The 26,797-nt window shown below is 36.3% G+C and overlaps 1 protein-coding gene across 1 annotated transcript in view; it reads right to left on the reverse strand.

The window, feature by feature from the left end:
• Positions 1 to 22,848: 22,848 nt before the first annotated feature.
• TRPA1 (transient receptor potential cation channel subfamily A member 1) overlaps positions 22,849 to 26,797 on the reverse strand; it is a gene marked incomplete at both ends in the record, with an annotated part of 41,188 nt that continues 37,239 nt past the window's right edge. The window contains 3 exons of the mRNA XM_081325608.1: positions 22,849 to 23,047; positions 24,206 to 24,303; positions 25,364 to 25,474. Of these exons, the coding sequence (XP_081181734.1) occupies positions 22,849 to 23,047; positions 24,206 to 24,303; positions 25,364 to 25,474 (408 nt within the window). The remainder of the gene's footprint in view (positions 23,048 to 24,205; positions 24,304 to 25,363; positions 25,475 to 26,797) is intronic.

The following is a 26,797-nucleotide window of genomic DNA, read 5'->3' on the forward strand; positions in this document are numbered from 1 at the left end:
ATATATATATATATATATATATATATATATATATATATATATATATATATATATATATATATATATATATATATATATATATATATATATATATATACGGTATATATATATACCATATATATATATATATATATATATATATATATATATATATATATATATATATATATATATATATATATATATATATATATATATATATATATATATATATATATATATATATATATTTCATTAATAGCTTTGTGATCTCCCAGACAACCTTTCATGTGGTCTTTTATCCCTTTTACAATTTTGTTAAAGGTAATGCTTCTTAGCAGCTGCAAATCTGCCAGCACCTTTGGTAAGATCCGAAGCGGTTTTTTTATATATATACGTATATATATATATATATATATATATATATATATATATATATATATATATATATATATATATATATATATATATATATATATATATATATATATATATATATATATATATATATATATATATATATATATATATACCGTATATATATAATTATGTTATTTCCCTAAATTTATGGCTAATGTTTAAATCAAATCACAAAGCAAATTAAGAGTAGGAACCTAAGAGCCTCAGATCTACTTCACTCTTTAAAAATCAAGAGGATTTCTCCCCTCCCTTAATTGCAATTCAGTTATTTAGCACATACTTTCTTTTAAAAAAACTTAAAAAGCGTATATTCTAATTTGTAAAAATTGATTTACTTAGAATTGGGTTCAAACATACTAGAAAAGACAGGAAGGCCTGGAGGAACATTGTCCATGGGGTCAGATGGGTTGGACACGACTTTGCAACTAACAACAACAGCAAGAAGAACAAGAACATACTAGAAAGAATAAAACAATTGAAGGTTCCTCATGCTTATCAAACTGAGATTTCCCTCTGGAACAACTTTGTGAAGTAGCTGGAGAAGAATATGCTGTATGACCAGAAAGGTTAAGATAATAAAATACCTGATCATTAGTCAAGCAACCCTAGATTCTTTACAGTATGTCAATTGGGAGCAAGCCTATGCAGTAAAGGGTAAATTTTATTAAAACCAAGATGCTTTTAATTAAATGTGCCAATATAGATAGTACACAAACCCATGACCTTGGAATTATGGTTGTAAGTTGTTGCAGTTGATAAACAGATCACCACATGACCAGACCTAATTTTATGATCTTTTTTGTGGTGGTGGTTGTTAAGTGAATGCCATGGTTGTTAAGATATCAATTTCACCCAATGGATCATTCAGCTACGGGCCAGGTGGAAAGAAGATCTGAAAATTGGTTTTACAATGACTGATGAAAATCTGATAAAGCAAATTAGAAATCAGGGTCCCGCACATATCAAACGGATATATCTTGCATTGATAGAAATGGATTCAGAAACAGAACTTGTTAAAGATTGCATGATAAAATGGGCCCAAAATATCCAAGAAGTTATTACAATGGACACGTGGGAAAAGATCTGGGTGAGGAACGTAAAATTTACACAAGCTCAAAATTTAAGAGAGAACTTTTATAAAATGTTTTATAGATGGCATTTAGATCCTAAAAAGCTTGCAAGTATGTATCCGAACTATCAGCCCAAATGCTGGAGGTGTGGTGACGAAGATGCAACATATTTTCACATATGGTGGACTTGCAAAAAGGTTAAGGCCTTTTGGATAAAAATTTGGTGGAATATGCAGAAGATCTTCAAGCAAAAGATTAAGTTTTGTCCGCAATTCTTTCTGTTGGGTATAATTACAGAAGCTACTGTTGTGGACACTAAGTTGATGTTGAATTTAATTACGGCAGCAAGACTCTTAATAGGTCAGTATTGGAAGAAGGAGGAACTGCCGACTATAGAAGAATGGACTTTAAAGGTTTCAGACCTGGCAGAGATGGCAAAGATATCGGCTTATTTGAAAGATCACTCGCAATAACGTTACATTATGGAGTGGAGAAAATGGATTGAGTATATCCAGAACAAATACGGGACTAAAAAGTTTCATGTAGCATTTGAATAAGTCTTCCTTTTTTTCTTTTTTCTTTTTTTTATATTTAATAGTAATAGTGTTTGTAGTTATCCTATATGAGCTAGAGAGTGATAGATTTTAGAGTTTGTGGTTGTTAGCATTTGGATGTTTATGATTTTTTTTTCTTGTTTTTATACCCTGTACTTAGCTCTGGGAAGTCGGGGGGGGGGAAGGGGGGAGGGGTAGGGAGGGATGGGTATGGGAGGGGGAGGGGGGATTGTTAAAGATAAAATGTATGTTAAAACTTTTCAATAAAAAAATTTCACCCAATGGATGTTTTTTGCTGGAAACGGAAAGTTAATGTCAGAAATCAGCAAAAATCATTGAAAAGTGCAATCACATGACTGTGGGACATTACAGTCGTAAAGAAGAGCCAGTTACCAAGTACCAAAAGGTGAACATGTGAGTGCAGGACTGTATGCAGCTATATAACTTAGAAATTGGGCTGTAAATAGCTTTTGGTGGTCCAGCAAAAGCTTTAATAGTTGCTAAGTGACTGATCATAAGTAGAGAACTACCTGTAATCAAACTGGACTGTAAACATGTTTACAGATATACTGTACAATTAAAGTGCTAAAGAAATTCACTAGTGATTTGGTTGAAACATTATATGTTATTTTTGAAAGATTCTAAAGAATGTATTAAAATCCCTGTTGTTTTTTTTAAAGAAAGGGAGAATGATGATTTGAGGGAACTGCAGTTATATCAGTGTGACATCAAAGCTTGGGAAGATTTTTGAGAAGAAAATAAAGAGATCAGTCTGTAAGTGCAAATAATGTGATAATTACTAGAAGTCATTTGTCAAGAACAAATCTTATCAAATTAATATCTCATTTTTATTAGGTAACTTCCTTACTATAAACAAGCAACATTTATTCAAAACACAGAAAAAGAATAAAAGATAGTAAATGAAAAAGTGAGCTTAAGAGAAAAGGATAGAAAACATGGTTATGTCTAGTTACACCAATGCCAGCACTTTATATCTTTTGATTCTTTCAAATTGTAATTGCTTTTGCTACATCCATTCACATCTTCCCTTTGGTTATGGGGTTTTGGTTGGGTTTTGCCTCTCTCTTTTTCAGGATCTCATCATCTCGATCCAATCACAACTTTCTTAATAGTCCTCTTCCTCTCTATCTGTTTTTGTCTTCTGTCATTTATTTGTTTTGCGGTTCAACTTTCCTTCTTCTATGTGACCAAATCACCTCAAAAAACTTATTTTGCTAGGCAATTATTTTCTATTCAATTCTGTCAATACCCATTTATTACTGACACTACTTTTCTTAAGTAACACATTCTGCTGCAATTAGCTTGCTTTTATGTTTGTCTGAAATCTCATTGCCATTTAACAAAATGGTCAGAAAAATGTATACTTCTTTAAACTAATACTCATACTAGCCATTACCTTTGTGCCCACATTTTCAAATTTTGAAAAGTGTTCATTCATTTTCCCATTTTCAATAAACATTCTACACACAGACACACACAGACACACAAACTTATCCACTCTTTTAAAACCATTTATTAACCTTCATCCCTTGTTCTCTGTCAAACACAAGTTCCTAGGGTCCTATATATGTTTACATAGTACTTGTATCATCCTATATATTTGTCACACAAAAGAAAATTAGTCTTTGTTCTCTGCCATTCCAAATTATTGACTGATTATGTGTCATGAAGTCTTGTGTGTTGGTCTATACATATGTTGTATATAGTATGTTTTAGGTGTGTGTCATGTACGTGTTTCACCTTGAGAGTGGGCAACTAAATTTCATTTTTGATGTGTGTTGTTGTGCCCACAGTAAAAAATGACAATAAAGATTATCTTATCTTATCTTATTTTACTCTAGAATGGTAAGGAATAAATAATTATTTTTCTTTTGTGTGACATCTTTTTACTTGTAGCAATCATAGATACATTTTCTGCCTGATAGTCTAGTCCTAATCTGTTCTTTCAAGTCTCCCAGTGGTGGGTGTACTGTAACTGACTGTTCATCTTTCCCTCTTCTTTTAGCATTAGCATTCCTAAAGAACAAAGTATTAAACATAAAAAATAAATGTAAGTTCCAGGAAGATCAGTTTCCAAGTTAAGAAAATGTCATAAAATTTCAGCAGATAATAAATTGTTGGGCTTCTCTTCACTGCATTCAAGTGGAAAGTAGACAAACGTCTGCCTGGGATGCTCTATTTTGTTCCTTTATTAAGCAGGGATTTGGAGACAGAGGCCTAAATGGCTCCTTCCAATTTAGGTTTCTATAGTTCTTTGATTAGCACTAGTCCAGGGAAAATTTCAAGGATTATTCTGGTCCCAAAAAACTTGTTACTTGATTTTTATCAATTTATAATTTTATTTTTGTTTATGAAAAAGTATAGAGTTAAATATGTACCTAACTTTTCCTAAAATCAAGGGGTTTTAATAAGCTTAATCAGGGCTTTTTTTCTCATAGAACGCTCAGAACGGAGTTCCGGCACCTTTTTTGGATGGAACCTTGTAGGGTAAGCAAGGCGGGTTGTATGACATATGTGAGTTCCGGCACCTTTTTCTTTTACAAAAAAAGCACTGAGCTTAATTAAAGCTGAAATTCACTTCAGATAGATTACATGGATACACTCCGGAACACTGAATGACTAATTCTAAAGGAAGGACCTAATGTTCTTGTTTCCAAGCATCAGGTCTCTTAGAAGGTGGGGTTTTGTTTTGTTTTTTGCAAATATCTCTTAAAATTCCAAATTTCAAAAGCAATTTGTGATATTCTTTAACTTTGCTGTTCCATATGGGGGAGGGTACCCACTGTACTCATATAATTCCTTGTATGCACTTAAAGTTGCTTTCTGGATTGTGGCCTATATGTCCATTAGCTATAAATCCATTTCCATTTATTTGAAATCCATTAATAGTTCTAAGTTTCATATTCTGAGCCCAAAGAGCAGAGGGCACATTTAGATTTGAATGGTTCCAAGGGCTTGTTCCTACTTACACTAACATGAGTTTCTCCAGATGGTATTATCAGAAATCTAGTTAATCCTTAATAAGAAAAGGATTTTACGCTGTCAACAACATCTCTAGTAAAAAGAAGCAGTCAGCCAATGCAATTTTAAGCCCTATTGCACCCTAGATCAAATTCATATCTGTAGTTGTTAAAAGTAGTACTTAATAATTGTAACTAAAACCTCTAAAGGTAGCGGTTACACAGAGCAGTGATTCTCAGCTTTAGTAACTTTAAAATGTATAGACTTCAACTCCTAGAATTCCCCAATCCGCATGCTGGCTAGAGAATTCTGGAAGTTAAAATCCATTCATTTTAAAGTTGCTGAGATTGAAAAACAATGATAGAGAGCATTCTGATTTTAAGATTTCAGTTCTTGTATGGGGCTAGCTAATCCTGAAGATGGTGGGTGGAATATTATAAAATAAATGCCCTTTATCAAGTTTCCCAATCTACCTGTGAGAATGAAATTCCTATCTGCTTCTTAAATAAGACAGATCTATTTGATTGGTAAATGGCTGTCCAGCTATGAGGTTAGATCAAGAAATATTCCTCCAGCTGGCCCCACATCATTTTGTTTCATCAGTCAGGATGTAAAGGACAAAAGAGTTAAGAATAAGGAAGCACTGAGGTCCAGGGATGATATTCTTAATAAGTGAAAGAAGAGTAAAGCTACTACTCATATGCAGTGCTTTTTTTGTAAAAGAAAAAGGTGCCAGAACTCACACATGTCATACAACCCGTCTTGCCTACCCTACAAGGTTCCATCCAAAAAAGGTGCTGGAACTCCGTTCTGAGAGTTCTATGACAAAAAAAGCCCTGCTCGTATGAGTATCTCCAGCCCCATTGTAGTAGGAAGTTTAAAGTTTCCACCATACTAAAGATTTGCCTCCTGGATCAGAGAAGATCAAGGTTCATTCTTTCAAAGATTGAAATAATAGAACTGTAGACATAGCAAGAAAGTGGATATCACTGAATGTTAAGAAAAAAATTCACAATCATAAGGGCAGTTTAACACAGGAAATAATTGCAGAAGCTACACAAAACATAATCTGACTTAAATTCTTCACAATAGGAGTGGGTTTAATTTTCTTGACAATGAATAGCTCAAAATTTTAGTCCTCAAAAAATAAAAGTGGGTGGCCAGGTTATAAATGCCAACCTCTTTCTCTGTTGTATGCTTAACTTTGTGGCATTGTTTCTTATTCTGTGTTCCTGCTTCTCAGTGATATAAGAATATTGACAGCAAGCTACAACCCTGACACAATCAAGTCCTGCCAGGGGTGAGAAGGTCTTTGCCAGGCAGGTCAAACTTGCCAATCACCAATACCAGTCCTCCTAGCTTTCAGAACAGCAAAGTGATCAAAGGTAGCAAAGTACGCTATTTTATAAGGGGACATCATTCATTTTTAATAAATAATTTTATTAAAGCTTTTATTACAAGTGGTAAAAACTAATGCAAGCTCAACTAGAAGAAACAAGAAAAATAAAGACAGAAAGTTTGTCTTTCTTGCAAAGGTCTGTTAATGTACCCATACCATAAAGTAGAATAAGTTCATCTGTCATCTTTTCCATCTGGGTTGCCCTGAAGGGCTGACATCCTTTTTGCTCTGCAGAATCTTGACCTTTAAATCATTCCTGCGGATTACTGGACTTGATCTTTCATCACTCTTTGGCATTTAAATGGAGCCTTCAAAGCTTTCACCAGCCTACTCTGTAAATCCCATAAAGAGCCAGGATTTCTTGTCACAGCTGTGCCATGTCCAAGTTCTTTTCTTGATTTGCCTTTTGTACTCTTATTTTGCCAAACTCAAGTTTGTTGTCTTCCATACCTTCAAAATGTCAGGTGAAAAAAAAAAGTTTTTTCTTATCATCTTCTAAAACTTTATCCATTAAAATTGGTAGCCCTTTCAAGTTATTAGTTATTAATATATCAGTCCATTTTTTTAAAAAAAAACAAACTTTAAAATAAGAAGAAGTTATAGCCATTTTAACTCTTTTCCGCCTGTAAGCCTCAATTCCTTACATGGGTTTAGTTCCAGTTCAGTCATTTCCTATCACTATATCATTTATTACTTATGGATGGAAACTAATCAAGGAGAGAAGCAACCTAGAACTAAGGAGAAACTTCCTGACAGTTAGAACAACTAACCAGTGGAACAACCTGCCTGCAGAAGTGGTGAATGCTCCAACACTGGAAGTTTTTAAGAAGAGACTGGACAGCCATTTGTCTGAAATGGTATAGGGTTTCCTGCCTTAGCAGGGGGTTGGACTAGATGGCCTCTAAGGTCCCTTCCAACTTCTTCTTCTTCTTCTTCTTCTTCTTCTTCTTCTTATTATTATTATTATTATTATTATTATTATTATTATTATTATTATTATTATTATTATTATTATTATTCAAATCTTACAGCAAAAATAATCAATAACACACTCCTATTTTTCTTTGCCAATTGTATATTATTTTAGATTCTTAAGGCTCTGTTTAATATTTTTTAATCTGAAAAACCTAATACCTACCAGATTCCAAATTAGGTTTTCTTTTTTGAAAGTCTCTAATATGGTTAAATTGAACATTTTCTAATACAGTGAGTTTGGCTGGTTTACTGTTTTTATGAAAGACTCTGCCTCTGCTAAGATCTTGACCCAGGGTGTTCAAACCTATTACCAATTTTGACAAATTCAATAGGTTCTCCATTGTTATAACTTTCCAAAACCCAAAACAATGCTATGTGAACATCATCAGATAGAATTTGCAGAAATCTAATATATTATTGGTTAGAAGAGGTAGAAAAGCTTAGTTATAATAGCAAGCTATAACTAGGGGCTGACTATGGAAGTGATAAAAAATTGCTCATATGCAAACTGTCAGCCATGCTATGGAGAAAGAAGAAAGTAAACAGGTGTCTAAGATATTATCTTGACATATACCCACCATTTTCAAAAATTGCTTTGAAGTCCTGAACCTCAGTGACAAAGGTCTAGAAAACTATGGAATGAAATCAAAGTAATTATTAAGGATGAATGTGAAAACATTGTCAAAACCCAAGAAACAGATGAAACCAATATGGATGTCAGAACAAACACTGGAAATTGAAGAATAAAAAATAAAAGAGATGGTAAAACCAAAAAAGAGAAAGATCTCAGGAAAGAATTTAACAAAGAATTTCAGAGGGCTGTTAAAAGAAACAAGGATTATTGCAACATCTGTAAAGACATCAAAGATGGAAACAATCATACAAAATCAAAGAAGCTCTTCCAAGGATTCTCCAAATCTCAAAGGAGCCAACCTTGGATTGACATGCTAAAGGATGTCAGTGGATAGACAGTAACTTATTTGAAGAACATTAAAAAAAACAAGAACAAATGATAGTTCAATATATATTGAACTGCTGTACAACAAAAATGTCATTATCCTATATACATTCCCTACATACATGAATCTTTAGTATTTGTTATATATTCCAGGAAACCATGGAGCGAACCCTTAAAGGAATCCCGGGGGTCTGCCCTTACTTCGATGATGTGTTCATCGCAGGGGAATCCGAGGAAATATTAGCTGACAGGCTTCGAGAGGTGCTTCAAAGATTTCGTACCGCCGGCCTCAAATTAAAGAAAGAGAAGTGCTCCATAGGAGTCCCTTCTACTGAATTTCTGGGGTACAAAATTGATGCTAACGGAATCCACCCCACGGATTCTAAGGTCAGAGCCATCAGGGCAGCACCACCCCCCAAAAATAAGGCAGAACTACAAGCCTTTTTGGGTCTCATAAACTTTTATCATGCCTTCCTCCCCCACAAAGCTTCTCTAGCAGAGCCGCTCCATAGGCTATTAGACAAAGGAGCCCAGTGGCTCTGGACCCAAGCCCACGACGATAGTTTTAACAAATTAAAACAACTCCTTTCAAGCAAATCAACTGTCACCCACTACAAAGAAAAAATGCCCCTCTGTGTCGCTTGCGACGCCTCTCCCTATGGCATAGGCGCCGTCCTCAGCCACCTCCACAGCGATGAAACTCAATCCCCCATCGCATACTACTCCAGGACCTTGTCCAAAGCCGAGCGCAATTACGCGCAAATTGACAAGGAGGCCCTAGCATTAGTGGCGAGCGTGAAGAAATTTCATGATTACTTATACGGTCGGCACTTCACAATTTTTACTGACCACAAACCCCTGCTAGGGCTCTTCACCTGGGACAAATTGACCCCGCAAATTTTATCCCCCAGAATGCTTCGCTGGACCACATTCCTAGCAGCATACTCCTTTAAAATCGAACACAAACCAGGCAAGGAAATGGGTCACGCAGACGGCCTTAGCAGACTGCCCCTGCCTAACTTCGACCCAGACCCCGCACCCGCCGGCCAAATCCTGGCTATCCAGGAACTGCCTGACCGCCCCGTATCTGCAAAAGAAATAGCTACAGCCACCAGCAAGGACAAACTCCTGGCCAGGGTTCTAACCTGGGTCTTAACCGGGTGGCAATCCACCTCCCCGGGTCCAGAATTCCAGCCTTACTTCCTAAGGCGCCATGAACTGTCAGCCCACCTCGGCTGCATCCTCTGGGGCAGCCGTGTCATCATACCCACCCCGCACAGACATCAAGCTCTAACCTCCCTCCACGATGGCCACCCCGGGGTGGTCAAGATGAAATCCCTTGCCCGCAGCTACTTATGGTGGCCGGGGCTCGATGCAGACATCGAAAACTTTGTAGCTACCTGCAACATGTGCCAGCAGACCAGGCCACCTCTCCCACACGCCCCTGTCCATAAGTGGGAGGTGACTAAGAACCCCTGGTCCAGAATTCATATTGATTACGCCGGCCCCTTCCAAGGACAAAATTTTCTTATAATAGTAGACAGTTTTTCCAAATGGCTCGAGGTCATCCCAGTAGCCACCACAACCTCAGCAGCCACAATCAGGGGATTGAGGAGGGTATTTGCCACCCATGGGTTGCCTGATGTCATCGTATCTGACAACGGCCCCCAATTTACCTCTCATGACTTCCAAATTTTCACCAGGGCCAACTTGATTAGGCACGCCACCTCCGCGCCCTTTCACCCCTCCACGAACGGTCTCGCAGAGGCCATGGTGAAGGCGACTAAAGAAGCCCTAAAGAAAATCATCTCCGGCGACTGGCACTGCAGACTGGCGAAATACCTCCTGGCCCAACACTCCACACCTTGCAAGTCTCCGGCTGAGCTCCGTTGGGGGCGCCGCCTGGTCACCAAACTGTACCGCTTGCACCCCAACAGGGCAGCTGCCGAACCAATCCACGCGCCTCCTGTCAAAGTCTTCCCTCCCGGCCAACCCATCTGGGCAAAGAACTTCAGGGCTGGTGACAAGTGGCTACAAGGCGTGATCTCCAACCAGACTGGCCCAGTCTCCTACCTCATCGACTTAGGAGACGGAAGGCTCATTCGGAGACACGCCGACCAACTGAGATCGCGGGTGCTACAGGACGGCAGTTCCCGAGCTCAACCGGGCACGCTGATTCCCCCAGCGGCACCACCAATGCCACCTAGCCCAGCACCACATGTTCAAGACTTCGCCGACAACCCCCAACCTCCAAACCCCAAAACTTTCCCCGCCGAGGAAAGGGAAGACCAGCCCAGCACAAACCAGCCCAGCCCAACCCTTCGCCGCTCCACCAGACTGCGGAAAGCCCCCTCGTACTTGGCGGACTATGAGTGGGCCGGCAGCAGAAACAGCGGAGCGACCCCAGCTGAACTTCCAGGGGCAAGGGGGGAAGGGGTGTTATATATTCAACACACACACACAACCCCCTCACAACTATAAGGAATCCCCGGCAGCCGTTGACAGCCGTCAAAAGGCTGCCACGGCATTCCCCCCCCACACACACGCGGCAAGCGGCCGATTCTGACTGCTGTCAAACTGCCGCGCATGCGCAGTACACTGACAGCTGTCAAACCGGCCGACTCTGACAGCTGTCAAACTGCCGCGCATGCGCAGTACACTGACAGCTGTCAAACTCCAGAGAACCGCGCATGCGCAGTTCAGCCGGAGCTGTCAAAACTGCCAGCTGGCCCCGGCAACAAGCCGCTGACAGCCGCGCCTACCTTTAGCCGATCTCCTTCTTATTGGGCATCCTTGTTAGGCGGGAGAACCCCGCCTGTTTATTGGTTCTTGAGATTGTTGTTGTTGTCCCTGTTCACTATAAATACGGGGGATTCCCGGCGGTGTTTCGCCTGGGACCTCTGCCCAATAAACGTTTTGTTTGGACCGTGCCTACTGTCTCCTGTCGTCTCTCAAGACAGTCCAGTATTGAGAAGGTAAAATTAAATCAGCATTCCAATTATTTCCAAACTACAGGTTATAGGAATCTGTGGAATATCTGCAGAAATATGGCAGCAGTAGAAAGGGTGGTTGATCATTCAGCATTGGGGCTTACATACATACATAAAGGTAAAGGTTCCCCCGCACATGCGTGCTAGTCGTTTCCGACTCTAGGGGCCGCTGCTCATCTCCGTTTCAAAGCTGAAGAGCCAGCGCTTGTCCGAGGACGTCTCCGTGGTCATGTGGCCGGCATGACTAGATGCCAAAGGCACACGGAACACTGTTACCTTCCCACCGGAGTGGTCCCTATTTTTCTACTTGCATTTTTACGTACTTTCGAACTGCTAGGTTGGCAGAAGCTGGGACGAGTAACAGGTGCTCACTCTGTTACGCGGCACTCGGGATTCAACCCGCCAAACTGCCGACCTTCTGATCAACAGGCTCAGCATCCTAACCCACTGAGCCACCGCGTCCCTTACATACATACATACACACACACATAAACACACAAACAAACACATACACATATATACTTAATGGATTTGAAAGTGCTTACTTTTTCATTGATATCCAGTACACAGCTGGGGTGTATAACCTTATGTAGTTAAAAAAAAATTGGGATAGTACCTGAAAATTGAGGACAATCTGGATAGTGTGGTCATGCAATAACATCAACAAATCATGAAAATCAGCATTATTAGGGAGCAAGTTGGAATACTTAGTGTTTCTATATTTTGGTAAAGATTATTTTGAGTTTGGGGAGATTGTACTAAATGAAAGATATTTATGTTCTACTAAACAAAAACCCAGAAATCCTTCAAATTTCAGAAGCTCTTGATGGAATCTAAAAAAGGAACCACTTGCTGGCCACAACGACATAGTTTCCATTTAATTCTATACAATAAGCATTATTTTTTTCAAAATAAATAAACCCACATGTAAGAAGGATCTATCTGTCAAGCACAGAAAAGCATGAGGCCAGGCAGTTCAAATGAATATATGGGTTTATTGGAAGCTTAGGTTTCTACAAGAATCTGAAATACTGACAATCAAAACAAATTGGTGTTAGATAAGAGTCAAGATGGGCTGAATTTAGACCTATTGTGAGTGCAAAGGGACTCAAGACTGAAGTCAGGTTTGACCCTTCCCTCAGGCTAAGCTTGATCATCTCCTATACTAACTCTAATACAATTTTCTATTAGGAGAGGATTGCAATTCCTGGATAAGTTTCAATGAATATCTAATGCTTATCCTGAAGTTATATTTTGTGGTTGTTTGATTTAAGATTTTGAGGTGAGTTAAGAGTGTTTTTATGCTACAGATAGAATTAGAGATCCAGTTCTTCAATTAAATTATCCAAGATTCAAGCTACACACGATGATAGAATTTTTGCTGTTTTGTTCATAATGGTCTCTCCCAATATACTTATTAAATGAAATAGCTTGGGAGGCCACCAAAATAGAATATATATGCATTACAATTTTATTGCATCATTAACTACATATTTTATGAACTGGTCTGGATTTGTTCAAGCAAGAGGAACAGCAATTGTGAAAAAGGCTTCTGGAAGTAAGGCTGATTGAGTTTAGTAGGAGTTATTTTTGAATAAACAACACAGGATTGTACTCCAGTTGTGTGTTAGATCAAGATTTCATCCACATGAAGTCAACCTGCTCATTTTTATAACCCAATTGTCATAATAGAACAGAAAATTGAAAAAATAGAGAAGCAAAACCCAATGTTCACATTATGATTTAATTTATTTCATCTGAAATGTAGTTGGATGATGATTATACAACTCTGGAAGAATGAAATCATGACTCATAGTGCCTATTTATTTTTATTTCTATCTTGCCTCTATTATTTTTATAAATAACTCAAGGCAGTAAACATATCTAATGCACTTTCCTCATACCATTTTTACTGTAATAGCAATCCTGTGAGGTGATTTGGGCTCTGCATGGTTGGACAACAATCTCTCATACCTTCCTGATACTTATTAGCAATATTTTTGCTCATTCTTTTAGAGATCAAATTAAGCAGCCTTCTTGCTTATTTCTAGCTCAGGCACCAAGTGATTAGACACCTGCACCTCATCATCTACTCCACCCGATTTTCCCTTCCAAAGACTGATTTCATTATCTATGGCCCAGATTCAGGAAAGCACTTAAGAATCTGAACCACATGAGTACGTGCTTCTATGAATCATTCTTTCTATATGGGATAGGAGCAAGATTCATACAGCTGGCCCTTTTTGTAGTATTCCCCCATCCCCATTTCTAGCCAAATGTTCCTGAGCTGAATCCAGCAGGTACCCAGATTGCAGGCCAAAAATTGCACAAAGCACCAACAGGAACCATAGAACCAGTCTGGAATGACACAGAACAAGCCTGATTAGATCATCTAAGCACTGAACAATAATGTTGAGCAACAGTACTTCCCTTCAAATTCCCAGAAACTGACTGCCTGGTTTGTCAAAAATGGTACTTATTTCTCCCTCTCTTTCTCAGGATGCTTTTGAAAATCTGTCAAATCTCTTTGCAAGGAGAAAATATAAGTAGATTTTATTGACAAGAGATTGTTGACAACATTGATTTTTGTTTTATCTTCAATCTCACTCTATCTCTCTGCTTTCCCCCTACTAGACACTACTTCCCAGTCTGAGAAACCCTCATGTATTCCTTGACACATAATTGAAATACAGAAGCTAAGGAAGCTGCAGGCTGATGACAAAAACCTTCTAAAATAAAAAGAAAACATTTACATTTACTCTATACTGCAATAGTGAGGTCACATTTGGAACACTCTGTCCAATTCTGGTCACCATGTTACAAAAAAGATGCTGAAGCCCTAGAAAGATGCCAAGAAGAGCAACAAAGATGATAAGAGGTCTAACTGAGTTGTATTACGAATGGATAAGGAAACTTGATATGTTTAGCCTAATGAAAGAATGCTCAGGGAAGACCTGATAGTAGCCTTCCAAGGGCTTCCACAGGGAAGAGAGGGTGGATTTATTCTCCATAGCACCTGAGGACAAGACAAGAAGCAACAGGTGGAAATTGGTCAGAAGGAGATTCAACCTGGAAATAAGGAGGAACCAACCACAATGTCTTCACTTGGCTTAGGAGTAGAACTCACTTGGAAGATCCAGGTATAGAAATCCCACATCACTTTTGACTGTTAGTCAATGGGACTAAAAGACAGAATTTTGTAAGTGGTTGGTCTATTTGACATGTGTCATGAATATATGAGTCTAAGTAGTAGAAAATGCCAATGAAGAGGCCTCTATCTTGTTTCTTTCCAAAATAGCATTATTTCTATTCATAGAAACCACAAATAATTCTACAGAACTATTTAAAAATTTATACTTTTTTAATTTTAAGAATAAAATCAGTAGAGCAATTTTTTCTTAAATCCAATAAAAATAAATAAATTAAAATTTAAAAAAATTGAACAAAATAATTCTTGCACCTTTTATGATGGGTGGGATGTTTCAGATCAACAGTTTTAGGAAGGGGTAGATTTCCTATTTTTATGAAAAAAATCTTATATTAATATATTTTTATTCATAAATTCCATGATTACAATCAACCAACACTTATGTGGAATAGCACATTCCAGCCTTCAGATATGGAGAATAGCTGAAGAGATTTGTTTCCAATCTTTTGCAAATCAAAAACTTGATTCAAAATCCAAAACTCCCTGTTAATTACACCCACATGTCATAAAAGATCAGTTACTTTTCTTCCTGTGTGATGGAATATATTTAATTAATTTGTATCTCACTTTTGGATACAAGTAATCTAAAATTGAGCTAATTCAGTGGGAATTATAAAAAGTTAAAGATAAAATATGATTTGTTTTTCCTTTGAGAACTGCCAATATCATTAAAATTGAAAAATACTTTCATGCATAGTTGCCTCTTCTGAGGAGATAAACCCTGACAAATGTCAGATGATTATTTTCCAGGGTTTTCGTATTGTTATTCCATAGCAGACACATGATATAACAGTGTTTTGGGAAATACAAAATGCTACTTGATGAGTGGCAGTGTCAAACTCGCAAAATATAGTATTTTTATTTCATAAATTTATGTTTCACAGCATACTGTGATAATTCTCATTTTGGAGAAACTAGAAAAAATGTCATTTTAGAAAAATGTTTTGTATCATTGTATAAATTGTGTGGTCCTCATGACGATTGAATTTGAGACTTCTGCTTTCTCTATATTTAGATCACTATTTACCAACCCTAGCAACTTTAAAATGATTGGAACTAGAATTCCCCAGCTGAAGTCCACACATCTTAAAGTTGATGAGGTAAAAAAACACTGATGACATGTAGAAGCTATAGTTTGACAAGACCCACTGATCCAGGCAGGCGACTTTGGGCAATCCTATGACCCTCATCCCAACCTTTATCACAGGGTTGATGTTGAGGGGAAAATAGGAGGAGGGAACATAATGCCCCTTTAAGTTGTACAAAATAAAGGTAGGATATAAAACAAATAAACTCAAGGAGATTTATTTCTGAGTAAAAATTAACTATGCATTTTTTAACCTTGAGTTTTGTCTCCTTTTTTGACAATACATATCTACAATATGCAGTATCTTTTTTCTTATCCTCATTTTTGCAGGCTTCATTCTTTTTCTCTCTGTCATTAAGTCCTTTCCTTCTTAATTCTACCTGTAGTTTTTCTTAATTCCTATTAATTTAACTATAGATTTTAATGTAAGTTTATTCATTTCACTCAGTTCCCAGGAGCTTCCATATTCTCTTTCCTTATGTCCACTTTTTACTCTTATTGAGGTAAAATTGGTCTATCTTGTTCTCTGTACTTTTTTGCAGTCATTGTAGTTTACTCTAAGTTGTTTCACTTTTTCCCCCTTTTCTTCCATGTACATTTTTCTCCCAAGAGTCACTCTTGAGACTTAAAAAGTCATTTAGTTCAGAAAATCCCTCTATAGGGTATTTTGGACTCCTCAAAAAATGTTTTTAAAAGGTTGTTCTCATCCTTTCTATTTTGGAGAAGTAATAAATTTGAAAAACTTTGGCATATGTGTTATGGGTGTGTCCATTAGTAGTTATTATTGATTAGTTATTATCAGTGTGGTGAACCAGATTCTTGGAATGAATATATGTATATCTGGTATCTTTCAACTTATAAAGAACTTGGCCTTTTAATTTATGAACAACATATTGCAAAAAATTGTGATTATGTACTTATGCAAGAATGTTTGTATTCTAAAATCTAAATGAGTAATTAAATTTGTGAACATCAGTTTTTGAATTTCATTATACTGAATGAACAGACAACATGTTTCTGTATGGTCTACATTTAACTCATTGTTCAAGAAAGAATCATCATTAAAATATAGACAAAAAGATAATTTCAGCAGTGTTAGATGAAGTGGTATTCAGCAGTCTGGTTTTTTATTTTGCTTTTTTTAAATGGAGGTTTTAATGTCTTTTCTTTTTTTCCTGAGAAGTTTAATACATATTTTCCTTGCTTGCTTCATTATATAGTCCTTTTAATATAACAGTGCTTTTTTAACTTATAGCCTTACACAATAGTAATGTTACATAATTAAATTGCTATTTAGTTTATGTCCTACATTAAAAATGGTAGCTCTATTTTAAAATGTATTTTAACATTTTAATTTTACACACACAATCCAAATAATTGTGTATTCCACATTCCAATCTTTTATTATATTTCTTCACTAATTTTCTCAATCTTTCCTTATAAACAAGTATGTTTTTATATTGATATTCATTCAGTTGCCATGTATTCCTATAAATATCTGTAGTTAAAAACCAAGTACTCTAGGCAGTCTATATTTTCCAGCCACCATTGATATTTATTTTTAGGTCTCCAAATGGCTTTATCAGTTTTTCCACTATCAACTCATTCCTTCATTATTAATGCCTTTCATCTAACAGAATTCTCTCTCCCCAAATTGTCTTCATCCAGAATTTTGCATATTTTTCCACAAATCCCTGAATTATCAACCTATAAATGCCATTTTCAAACAAGGTATAGCTTTAGTGTCATTAATTTGTACTTCCTGAGATGTATTTTTTTCTCTTTCAGAATTACCGTATTTTCTTTCCAGTATTTGATAAGATGAGAACTTTAATTCAGATCTGTTATATCTGTCCAGTTTCTCTTAGTTTCACAAATATACTTTATTTCTTTCATTTGTAAATTTATGCTGTGGTCTTCTTCTATTCTGGGACATAATATTACATACTCTATGGCTAGCACCAAACATTTTTTACTTCTGCCATCCAACAAGACTTTGACTAATTGAGCCAGCCAGATAATTATTTTTGTAATATAGCAAAGGAACCAACCAGTTGCCAATGTTAGTCATATCTGTGCAACGTTCATTCCCTACTAATATTAAGCTCCGTATTGATCAATTTGGTACATTTTGACCCACATATCACAAGCACAAGTTTTATGCAAACATGCTCACACTACTGTAGAAAAGTTAAGATTTCTACCTTGCAAACCAATATATTGTTGTCCACATCCCATAAACCTAGCAAGTATACTGATAGTCACTCAGCATGCATCCTACATGTAAATTATAAAATGCCACTGAAAATTGCTGATTTCCCACTGAATGTTGGTGGCATAATATTGAGAAGGGGGCTGAAACGGCTGTAAAATAGGTGCTAGGGGTCCACCCACAGCCTGCAAAGGTTGTTTACCCCTAAGATTTGCTAAGCTTGCTCTTAATTAATTAATTAATTACATTTATTTAGACTTGCCTCTGCATTGTTCAGCAATTTTGGAAGCTCCTGTACTTTTGATCTGTTTGTTTGTCTGTCTGTCTGTCTGTCACACTGTCTGGCCTTGGACCAATCATACTCTCTCACCCCAACCTACTGCACAGTTATTGTGGGGAAAAATAAAAAGGGGAAGGACAGCTATGAATGGAGCTCCTGAACAACAAGCAGGATATAAAACAAGCAAACAAATAAGGAGATTAATACCCAGTTACGTACATAATATCTCTAAGTCTAAATTTAGGTTTATAACCTTAGAATATAAATCTACTTTAACAAGTATTTTCCTACTAGCCAAAATAATGTTGTGGGCTTATTCCTTTAATAATACTAACATTAAGAAGTCAGACAGTGCTCAATGGTTATTTTAGTGTTTACCCTTATCTGTAGAAAACAATTGTGTTTTTTCCTGACTGAATTTTTTGTATATCTATCTCACAATAAATAAAACTACTTGAAACTTTAGAAAATCACTAACATTACTCAGTGAATAGTTGTTTCTGCTAGGCAAATCCACTCTAGCTCAGAAATTAATTTTAGCTATGCATCTGGAAGTGGGGAACCCTAAAGATTCATTTTCCAGATGTAGAAAGCTACTTACTGAACACAACACAAAAGCATGAAAATGTTATTAAAAATGATTTGCTAAAGAAAAAGACAAGAAAAGACTGTTAAACAAAACCATCACCAAATAAGGGGTCATTCCTACTATTTTTCATAAATTGAGTAATTATGTCTCAGCAACTGCTTTCAGGTCTTAGTGACTACATGTTCTCCAGGATAATCTGTCCCTAACCAGTCTTAAATAGTCTCAACACATTTACTTTAGAACAGTGATGGCGAACCTTTTAAAGACCGAGTGCCCAAATTGCAACCCAAAACCCACGTATGTATCATTGGGTGCTGGGTGGGTGTGGCCCATTGGGTGGGTGTGGCCAATTGGGTGGGCATGGCTGCGGAAAATCCCATTGGAGGAAAATTCCACTTAGGGTTAGGGTTAGGTCACCATGAACTCAAGGAGCAAAATGGACATCACCAACAAATTCGGAGTTCTTGGGTATGGTTACGAGTGTACTAACTTTTCTAGCCTGCCCTATCTATTTTCCTGGTAAAATACATGGGAAAATCCCAGTGGAGGAAAATTTGACTTAGGGTTAATTTTAGGTCACCATGAACTTAGAGAGCAAAATGGACATCACCAACAAATTTAGAATTCTTTGGTATGGTTAGGAGGGCACTTATTTTTCTAGCCTGCCCTATCTATGTTTCCTGGTAAAATACATGGGAAAATCCCATTGGAGGAAAATTCCACTTAGGGTTAGGGTTAGGCCACCATGAACTCAGACAGCAAAATTGACATCACCAACAAATTCAGAGTGCTTGGGTATGGTTAGGAGGGCACTTACTTTTCTAGCCTATCCTAGCTATGTTTCCTAGTAAAATACATGGGAAAATCCCATTGGAGGAAAATTCCACTTAGGGTTAGGGTTAGGTCACAATGAACTCATTGAGAAAATGGACATTGCCAGTAAACTTGGAATACTTGGGTATAGTTAGGAGGACACTGACCTTTCTAGCCTGACCTAGCTATGTTTCTTGGTAAACTACATGGGAAAATCCCATTAGAGGAAAATTCCACTTAGGGTTAGGGTTGGGTCACCATGAACTAATACAGCAAAATGGACATTGCCAAGAAATTTGAAATACTTGGGTATGGTTAGGAGGGCACTGACTTTTGTAGCCGGCCTTATCTACGTTTCATGGTAAAATACATGGGAAAATCCCTATGGAGGAAAATTCCACTTAGGTTTAGGATTAGTCACCATGAATTCAGAGAGCAAAATGGACATAGTCAACAAACTCGGAATACTTTGGTATGCTTAAGAGGGCACTTACTTTTGTAGCCTGCCCTATCTATGTTTCCTGGTAAAATACATGGGAAAATCCCATTGGAGGAAAATTCCACTTAGGGTTAGGATTACCTCACCATGAACTCATAGATGCAAAATGGGAATCGCGAACAAATTCAGAGACCTTGGGTATGGTTAGGAAAGCACTGACTTTTCTAGCCTGCCTTATCTCTGTTTCCTGGTAAAATACAAGGGAAAATCCCATTGGAGGAAAATTCCACTTAGGGTTAGGATTACCTCACCATGAACCCATAGAGCAAAATGGACATCAGCATTATTATTTTTTTGCACATGGTGGCGCAGGTCTAAAGCGAAAAGATTTTATAAAACCCAGCTGAAAGCCTAGGACTGGGGTGATGGTGCGCATGCCAACAGAGATGGCTCTGCGTGCCATCTTTGTCACGCGTACCATAGGTTTGCCACCAGGGCTTTAGAACATATGCTGTAAAACTAAAATCAATCGTTTCTATCAAATTCTTTTACAGCCAACTAAATGTTTCATAGGAAATACTAGCATTCACTGCCATCTAGTGTTATGATAGACTACCGACACTGCCAATATTTATTTGCTACATAATCATAGCCCCAAAATACATTAAAAAAAATGACACAAGTCATTTAAAAGGAATTGACAGAAAATTGCTAGGCTAAAAGAGAAAAAAGGGAAATATTTCCATCTCCAGAAAATATTTTCATCAGATGCAATAGATATATAGTTATGTTGTATATTCCGTATCTACGTGTGATGGTTTCCTGTTAAACCCTAGCAACTCTGCTCTATGCAATGCAATAATATTGAAAATAATGGCATATACATCATAAAAAGTGGTCATTTCTTTGCATCAGCCTGCATATAAACCTGATCAGATCAATCTGCTCTGTACAGGTGTTATGGCAATTTTAGTCCCGGAACATCTGGAGAGCCCCAGTTGGGGAAGGTGGCTCATCCTGAAAACCAAAAACATCTGCAACTAAAACAAAATTCTTTGTAAATGGAAATGTGAATTTGATGATGCTAGCTGGCAATTCTAGAAACTCTAGTTTCAACACATGTGGAAGGTGTCAAATAAGAGTGGCAATTGGGGAACATTAGGCAGACTCCAATTCAGAAAGGAGAGTAGAATTCTTGTGTATTAAATCCTGCAGAAAAAGGAGGATTTGATATTTTCAAATGAATAAATCCTCTGTGGATTTTTAAAGTGGAATAGCAATTTCCTTACATCTGTAAAGAAATCAGAATTAACTGAATGGCTAAAATAATGCTCTTTAGATTTTAAAAATCGCAGTCAGTACTAGAAGAAGACATAATGAAATGCATAAAATGTATTATTTCTCTTGTTTTAGAAAAAAGACAAATAAATGCTATAGAAATAAGCAGGTTTATTAATTAGGAGTTTATTGAAACAGGAAGTTTATTACAATATCTTTATTGTGTTTCACATTTACATAAATTGTAACTTTATTTTATCTGTTGAACAATATATAATCAACAAAGCCAGCCTTGGTTTAAAACTAAAAGAAGCATTAGTTAGAACTTATTCAACACAATAGTTTAAAATTTTTATTCTAATATTTTATTACTAGATAACATTGCTCATCATATATTTAGATTGTATTATCTTAACACGTCCACTGAAGTTTATGGAATTTACATCTGAGTAGATCTGCAGTTAGTTGTCGTTTTAACTAATATATGACAGTGACTGTAGTTTATTTCTATATTTCTATAAGGCATAATGAATGCACCACTGGTTAAAGAGACCTAAATCTTTTTATATCGTTTACTCAATTAATTTGCCATATGATGTAAAAGCAATGATTTCACGTGCAAAGCATTTAAAAGCATTGGGACGTGGTGGCACAGTGGTTAGAATGCAGTATTGCAGGCTAACTTGCCCACACGCCAGAAGTTCGATCCTGACTGTCTCAAAGTTGACTTATCCTTCCCTTCTTCTGCGGTCGGTAATATGAGGATCCAGATTGTTGGGGGCAATATGCTGACATTTGTAAATCACTTAGTGCTCTAAAGCACTACAGGGCAGTATATAAGTCTAAATGCTATTGCCATTGCTAAAAGAGATGCTTTTAAAGTGTATTGGCATGAGCAAAGCACTCTTTCAAAGCATTAAAGCAAGCACATTCTTTGGAAGGGTTGAATCAATAGAAAAGAATATCTGTAGCTCAGGGTTGAACTGTTAGTCTTTGATACTCCCTATTACCATACCTTCAGGAAAATCAGTTTAATGTAATGAGATTGTACTGAGTGAACGCTCTGAGAAGCCAACTATCATATTAATCTCTTTGACATTCCAGAAAGATAAATTTGGGTTAGTTTGAGCTGAATTCATCAGCAAAGCTGCTACTGCATTAATTATGCTATGTGTTAATATTTAAGAAGCTAAATTATTGTCTTTTATATTTTCCTCTGTTGGAAACATTTTAGTATATGGTAATAATTAAATTAACATTATACCATGCAGCTGGAAAAAAGCCTCTAAATACAGAATACAGAAACCTATGGTAGTTACACTGAAATAAGTTTTGATTCAGCCAGTACTGGCTAGCCACTATTGCAACCTGACAATAAGCAATCGTCTACAGTGAGCCAAGGGGAAGGGAATAACCAGCATTATATAGCCCAGTATTTGCTTATTAGCCAGCTTGACTGGAATTGAGGGGACTTGCTAATCAATTCCGCAAACCACATTGACGTACTACTGTCCCATAATGGTAACTTCTGCCCCAACTTAAAATGCCACACTGGTATTTCCTATTTCCTACTAAGAAGCTATTTTATCAAAATATGAGGATAGTTGTAATCAAATTAGGTACATTTTGATTTCACTGCTTTGAGCACTGTGTCCCATTTATTGTTCTTATGTTCCAACTTCTCTTTCCTAAATTTGTTCTGGAATGAATCATTTGGATCTCCATCCTCTGCCTCAAATATTACTTCCATTTTATGTGCAACTAGTTTAAGGAGATTGTGCTGTTTTTCTACCAGAGCTGCAATGTCCTTAAGCCTGAAAACAAAAAAAATACATTTGTTATAGGACAAGTCATTAAGTTATATAGGCTACACCAGGATTGGCAATGAGGGCCTCAGAGCTGCATGGACAACCTTATATGTTGGTAACACTCCAAGAATCCCTTTAAAATTTGTTTACTAATATTTAAATTTAAAATGAAATGAAATTAAAATATATTTTTTTGTCTTAACTCCACTGACATCACTCAGAAAACCTAAAAGAAGGTGCACATTTTAATACATGTTATATTACACGATATATTAAATATTAAATATATTAAATATGAAAAATTGTTAAGATACTTAATCTATTCTGAAGATGATGCACTTTAAATTATTTTGACAATAAGATTTCTTTTCTTTTTGCAGAACATTTTACTTTTCATTAAAAAATATTTACACCAATTCAAAGTAACAACATACATAAATTGTTTTAAAAGTATTTGATTTGAAACAAGCTTTTTTAATTCAAGGGTTATGACCATGAGCATGGCCTATTCCCATGGAGAACAGAGTTACCTTTTTTCTACATTTTCTTCATATTTTGGAATATTTTGATAGAATTATAAAGATTTATGTTCTTCAACCAATGCAGACTAATGATAGTGGAGAACAGCTTATCAGCTCCATTTTTGTTGGGTACTGCATTGAAGTTGGTATTTACTAAAACTTAACCCTACACATGCTATAGGAAATAATAGTATTTTCCTTACATTAGGTCAAGTTCTTTTTTGTTTTAAGTCAGATTTGAATCCATGCTGTTTGTAATAAACCCAGTTTGTCACTTGATCACTACCTTCTCAATAAATGAATAAAAAAGCCTGTTCAATTTATGTATTTCATAGTATATAAATATTATTTTGAAAATTAAAAAGATTGAGAATTTTTTTGTTCTAAGATTGACTTGATTGTAGTGAAGAACATAGTCCAAGGTGCATGTTAGACTCTTTCACTACCTCCCTGAATCTCAGAAATATACTATGAAAATTATTGAAAAATGTTTCAGTAAATGTTTGCTTGTGCCTATAGTAAAAATAAGGTCCACGTTCATTTCTATCATGTTTTAATAATACTCTTGAAAATAAAATACAGTCCTTTGCCTGCCAAGTTATATTTCCCCCACTAATAAAATTACCACAGAATTAACAAATACCTGTACTTCTGTTTCAATACTTCTAGTTCTAATGTTGTATCAGCACTCTTTGTATCAGCTGCTATATTATCCCATCCAAAGCAATACTGGAACACACTCTATTTTAAAAAAAAGAATTAATAGAAATAGTAAAATTCTTCTAATAAACTTAAGAAATCAAACTTCTTTGAGGTTTATAGTGTCTCAAGTACAATATTTTATTTATTCTTTATTCTCCAAAGCTCCTGAAGGCAGGACAAGAAGCAATGGATGGAAACTAATTAAGGAGAGAACCAGTGATGGAATTCAGCCAGTTCGCACCAGTTCAGCAGAACCAGTCGCTAAATTTTGTAGAGTTTGGAGAACCGGCTGAATGCACACCACTTCTGGAAGTCTGGTCTAGGCCTGGAAGGCCTGGAAGAGGCCTCCCAGGCCTAGAATGGCCCACCAGAAGAGCAAGGATACCAGTTCCAGAAGTCCATGCAGGCCCAGGTCTGCATCCACGCAGAGAACCAGTTGTTCAGGGATTTGAATCTCTCCACTGGAGAGAACCAACATAAAAATAAGGAGAAATTTTCTGACAGTTAGAACAATTAATGAGTGGAACAAATTATGTCCAGAGGTTGTGGGTGCTCCAACACTGGAGGTTTTTAAAAAGAGATACCATGGTCTAAAATAATTCAGTGTTTCCTGCTTGAGCATGGGGTTGGACTAGAAGACCACCAAGGTCCCTTCCAACTCTCTTATTCCAAAACCAGTTATGAGTCTGATATGTCCATATTTATACTATCAATTCTGCAGTGAAGTTATTGTTCTCTGATTCTTTTGGTGATCTTCCAAATGAACTTCAAACATCTCTCCTTTTGGCTTACCTGCCTGTCAGACTTTTCTGCTTCTTAGCTCTTCTAATGCTCTGGTAAGAGACTAAAGAAATGCAAAGGGCAAAGGAAAGAGATCAGCATCTTTCCTCCTTGCGTTCACTGCCAAAGCAACAATAAGAAGTAATAGACAGTAGATCATGAGAAGCCAATTTCTCTTTGCTTTGAGTTTTATTGACAATTAAGCCCTTTGCAGTCATTACACAATTGAAAAAGAACTGTCTATTTTTATCTTCCTGTTTTTGAGGCTAGGAAGGTTTATAGAAATCATAAAAGCCAGTCATTCTTGCTTTTAACTTACCATAAAGCCACAATATCTAGATCTATTAGGATACACAAGAATGGATTGTTGATCAACTCTACTGAGAAACCAATATGGCAGTTTTTTTTCCAGGTTTGTATGAAGATTAACCTAAAAAAAATAAATACATCTTCAATAAATTTGCTATAAGAATAAAACTAAAGAATTATGCCATTACAACTGGGCTGTCCATGCACTCCCTAAATTAATTCTGCATGCAATATAGAAAAATTGTTATAACTTTTAGCTTAGGTAATGTTGATTATACTTTTTGGATAGAAAGTAAGTTAAGGTTTTCCATCTCTCCTCACAAAAAGATGAATAGAAAAATTGATAAATTAATCTCTGGTCATGTCATTTCTCATAACAGCATATTAAAAGCTTATGGCTTAAGGATAATGTTTCATATATTGTAAAGCTTTAAAATAATTAGAAATGCTAACAAAATTTTGAATCCTGGGAAATCCCTGCTTAATCCATATTTGGATTAAGTATTTCAAAGATTAGCTGGGATCATAGCAGGCATTGTTAGAGTATATTAGTAAAAGGCACATATTATATCTCTAGATTGGTAGCATGTCAGCAAACGTGTGTTGGATAGCAACATAATCTTTAGATTGCATAGAAAAGCATGAATGTATTCAAGACAAAATTGGACTTTAGTTGTCCTTGTGCAATCCTGACCAAAGTATTCTCAACTAACTGATTTAGTTCTTATTATTAGCTGGGGATATTGCATGTGGCACAAGGACAACTAATCTTAATAACACACTTTATATGAAAACCTCAATTAACCAAGAGGAGTGTTAGATGTCATTATCTTTGAACTATCTATGGGCAATCTGGCAAGAACTGCAGCATAAAGGACTTTGAATTGGAATATAAGAGAAGCAAATGTTAAAGAACCTGAATAGAGTTATTGATGTAGAAAAAAAGAAGGGAGGCAATACTAGAAAAGGTGTTTTAGAAATATCAGTGATGTGTTAAAGACTGAAATGTATATGTCATAGACTGAAACAATTTTATAGAAATTGAAGTTATAAATGAGGTGAGAACATTGAGAAATGACAAAGCTGCAAGTGTAGATGGCATGTCTGAAGAAGTGTTTAAATATGCATTTGGTTTTTTCTGGAATGCATGTATGACAGGCTTAATCTGGGTTCAAACTAGAAAAATGCTATTATTGTTTCCCTGTATAAAACAGCAAGAGTGTAGACAAAAAGTTTAGGATTCGTTATGCCTGGGAAGATGTTAGGAAGAATTCTGGTGAAAGAATACGGTGGTGTCACTGAACAAAATTCTGGAAGTATAAGTCGCTTCATGCTAGGCAGGGCATCTGCATTTGTACTAATCATTGACTTCAGACTGCATTTGTACTAATCATTGAGAAATATATAAAAATGAGAAAGTATATTGTCTATGAATCTAAATTTA

Source organism: Vipera berus, assembly GCF_964194415.1.
Source record: "Vipera berus genome assembly, chromosome: 3".
Classification (NCBI taxonomy): domain Eukaryota; kingdom Metazoa; phylum Chordata; class Lepidosauria; order Squamata; family Viperidae; genus Vipera; species Vipera berus.